At 38.0% G+C, this 3,684-nt stretch overlaps 1 protein-coding gene across 1 annotated transcript; it reads left to right on the top strand.

Moving 5' to 3' along the window:
- Positions 1 to 204: 204 nt before the first annotated feature.
- Positions 205 to 2,748, top strand: LOC306658885 (DNA repair protein RAD51 homolog 3-like; the record flags this gene model as incomplete). The annotated part of the gene is given in 3 exon segments (XM_079136195.1): positions 205 to 218; positions 1,642 to 1,810; positions 1,814 to 2,748. Coding segments are annotated over 3 exon segments (1,071 nt in total). The 3' UTR covers positions 2,702 to 2,748.
- Positions 2,749 to 3,684: the final 936 nt, after the last annotated feature.

Here is a 3,684-nt window from a genome sequence, read left to right on the forward strand (position 1 = left end):
TCTTGGGAAGCAGCACTTTGCCTTGGGGCCTCACTTCTCTGACAGATTTAAGAAAGTTGTTGCTTTTTCAGTTTTTTCAGTGTTTTGGTTTTTTTTCTTTTTAAAGCATGCTAGTAGGACAGAGAGACAACTTAAAAGTTCCTCACATGACAGACCAAAAATTAGAAGTTTTAAATAGGATATCCAGGAAAAAACTTCACCATAATGGCAATATTTGAGTAAAGACTTCAAGAAGATGACAGAGAAAGCCATAAAGTTAACCTGAGAGAAATGCATTCTATTCAGAGAGAGCAAGGTCCAAAACTGTGACAGAAGATGCCTGGTATACACAAAGAATAGCAAGGAGGTCAATGCAGATAAACTAAAGGGGAGAAAAGGGGCAGAAATAAGGCATAATATTAAGTACAGAGAAAGGATCTGATGTCAGTACTTTCTGGGATGTTGTAAGATCTCAGTTTCTTCTCTGCGATAGGAAATCAATGGAGAGTTGTTTTTTTGTTTTTTTAATTTTTTTAAATTTATTTTTATTGTAAACAAATGGGATACATGTTGTTTCAGTTTGTACATGGAGTAACAGCATACCATTTGCATATTCATATATTTACATAGAGTAATGATGTTTGATTCATTCCATTATTTTTTCCTTCCCCCCCACCCCTCCCACCCCTCTTTTCCCTCTATACAGTCCCTCCTTCCTCCATTCTTGTCCCCCTCCCACCCCCCATTAAGTGTCATCATCCGCTTATCAGTGAGATCATTCCTCTTTTGGATTTTTGAGATTGGCTTATCTCATTTAACATGATATTCTCCAATTTCATCCATTTGCCTGCAAATGCCATAATTTTATCATTCTTTATAGCTGAGTAATATTCCATTGTATATATATACCACAGTTTCTTTATCCATTCATCAACTGAAGGGCATCTAGGTTGGTTCCATAGTCTGGCTATTGTGAATTGAGCAGCTATGAACATTGATGTGGCTGTATCTCTGTAGTATGCTGATTTTAAGTCCTTTGGGTATAGGCCAAGCAGTGGGATAGCTGGGTCAAATGGTGGGTCCATTCCAAGTTTTCTAAGGAATCTCCACACTGCTTTCCAGAGTGGCTGCACTAATTTGCAGTCCCACCAGCAATGTATGAGTGTACCTTTTTCCCCACATCCTCTCCACCACCTATTGTTGCTTGTATTCTTGATAATTGCCATTCTAATTGGGGTGAGATGGAATCTTAGTGTAGTTTTGATTTGCATTTCTCTTATTACTAAAGATGTTGAACAATTTTTCATATATCTGTTGATTGCTTGTAGATCTTCTTCTGTGAAGTGTCTATTCATTTCCTTAGCCCATTTGTTGATTGGGTTATTTGTATTCTTGGTGTAGAGTTTTTTGAGTTCTTTATAGATTCTGGAAATTAGTGCTCTGTCTGCAGTATGAGTGGCAAAGATATTCTCCCACTCTGTAGGCTCTTTCTTCGCATTGCTGATAGTTTCCTTTGCTGAGAGAAAGCTATTTAGTTTGAATCTATCCCAGTTATTGATTCTTGCTTTTATTTCTTGTGCTATGGGAGTCCTGTTAAGGAATTCTGATCCTAAGCCAACAAGGTGAAGATTTGGACCTACTTTTTCCTTCTATAAGATGCAGGGGGCTGTCTCCAGCAGTACGGGTGAAGCTCACGTCTGCAGATTTCCAGAACGCTGAGGAACTCCTGGAGGTGAAACCCTCCGAACTCAGCAAAGAAGTTGGAATATCTAAAGAGGAAGCCTTAGAAACTCTGCAAATTATAAGAAGAGAATGTCTCACAAATAAACCATGATATGCTGGTGCACCAGAGTCAGGCAAGAAGTGTACAGCACTGGAACTTCTTGAGCAGGAGCACAGCCAGGGCTTCATTATTACCTTCTGTTCCGCACTGGATAATATTCTTGGGGGTGGAGTACCCTTAATGAAAACAACAGAAATTTGTGGTGCACCAGGTGTTGGAAAAACACAATTATGTATGCAGTTGGCAGTAGATGTGCAGATACCAGAATATTTTGGAGGAGTGGCAGGTGAAGTAGTTTTTATTGATACGGAGGGAAGCTTTATGGTTGACAGAGTGGTAGACCTTGTTACTGCCTGCATTCAGCATCTTCATCTTGTAGCAGGAACACAAAATGGAGAGGAACACCAAAGAACTTTGAAGGACTTCACTCTTGAAAATATTCTTTCCCGTATTTACTATTTTCGTTGTCATGATTATACAGAGCTACTGGCTCAAGTTTATCTTCTTCCAGATTTCCTTTCAGATCACTCAAAGGTTCGATTAGTGATAGTAGATGGCATTGCTTTTCCTTTTTGTCATGACCTTGATGACCTCTCCCTTCGAACTCGATTACTAAATGGCCTAGCCCAGCAAATGATCAGCCTTGCGAATAATCACAGACTAGCTGTAATTTTAACGAATCAAATGACAACAAAGATTGATAAAAATCAGGCCTTACTGGTTCCTGCATTAGGGGAAAGTTGGGGACATGCCGCTACAATACGGCTAATTTTTCATTGGGAAAGAAAACAAAGGTTGGCAACATTGTACAAATCACCAAGCCAAAAGGAATCTACAGAACTGTTTCAGATCACACCTCAGGGATTTAGAGATGCTGTTGCCACAGAAGGTTCATTGAGTACCCGGAAAAGGTCACGAGAACCAGAGGAAGAACAGTAACCCCAAAACAAATCTAAAGTATACAGATATATTGATGTGAAATTCATTGTTTATGAGTAGTAGACTCATTACTTTAAAATATAAACACATACAGTAATATGAATGAATCAGGATTATATGAAGTAAACAGGAAAAGTACTTAAGGAATGTGATTTTCTGAAAGAGGTTTTCTAAAGCAATCTTCTACAATTACATTTTACTTCAATTATTTAAACAGAAAAAAAAAAAAAGATGCAGGGTCTCTGGTCTGATTTCAAGGTCCTTGATCCACTGTGAGTTGAGTTTTGTGCAGGGTGAGAGATATGGGTTTAGTTTCATTCTGTTGCATATGGTTTTCCAGTTTTCCCAGCACCATTTGTTGAAGAGGCTATCTTTTCTCCATTGCATATTTTTGGCACCTTTGTCTAGTGTTAGAAAATTGTATTTATTTGGGTTTGTGTCCGTGTCCTCTATTCTGTACCATTGATCTACCTGTCTATTTTGGTGCCAATACCATGCTGTTTTTGTTACTATTGCTTTGTAGTATAGTTGAAGTTCTGGTATTGCGATACCCCCTGTTTCATTCTTCCTGCTAAGGACTGCTTTAGCTATTCTGGGTTTCTTATTCTTCCAGATGAATTTCCTAATTGCTTGCTCTATTTCTGTGAGGTACGTCATTGGGATTTTAATTGGAATTGCATTGAATCTGTATAGCACTTTTGGTAGAATGGCCATTTTGACAATATTAATTCTGCCTATCCAAGAACATGGGAGATCTTTCCATCTTCTAAGGTCTTCCTTAATTTCTTTCTTCAGTGTTTTGTAGTTTTCATTGTAGAGATCTTTTACCTCTTTGGTTAGATTGATACCCAAGTTTTTTTTTTTTTTTTTTTTTTTTTTGAGGCTATTGCAAATGGAGTTGTTTTCCTCATTTCCCTTTCAGCTGTTTCATCGCTTGCGTATAAAAATGCTGTAGATTTATGCGTGTAGATTTTATAGCCTGC

The sequence above is a fragment of the Sciurus vulgaris genome (genome assembly GCF_902686455.1).
Source record: "Sciurus vulgaris genome assembly, chromosome: 4".
In the NCBI taxonomy this organism is placed as follows: domain Eukaryota; kingdom Metazoa; phylum Chordata; class Mammalia; order Rodentia; family Sciuridae; genus Sciurus; species Sciurus vulgaris.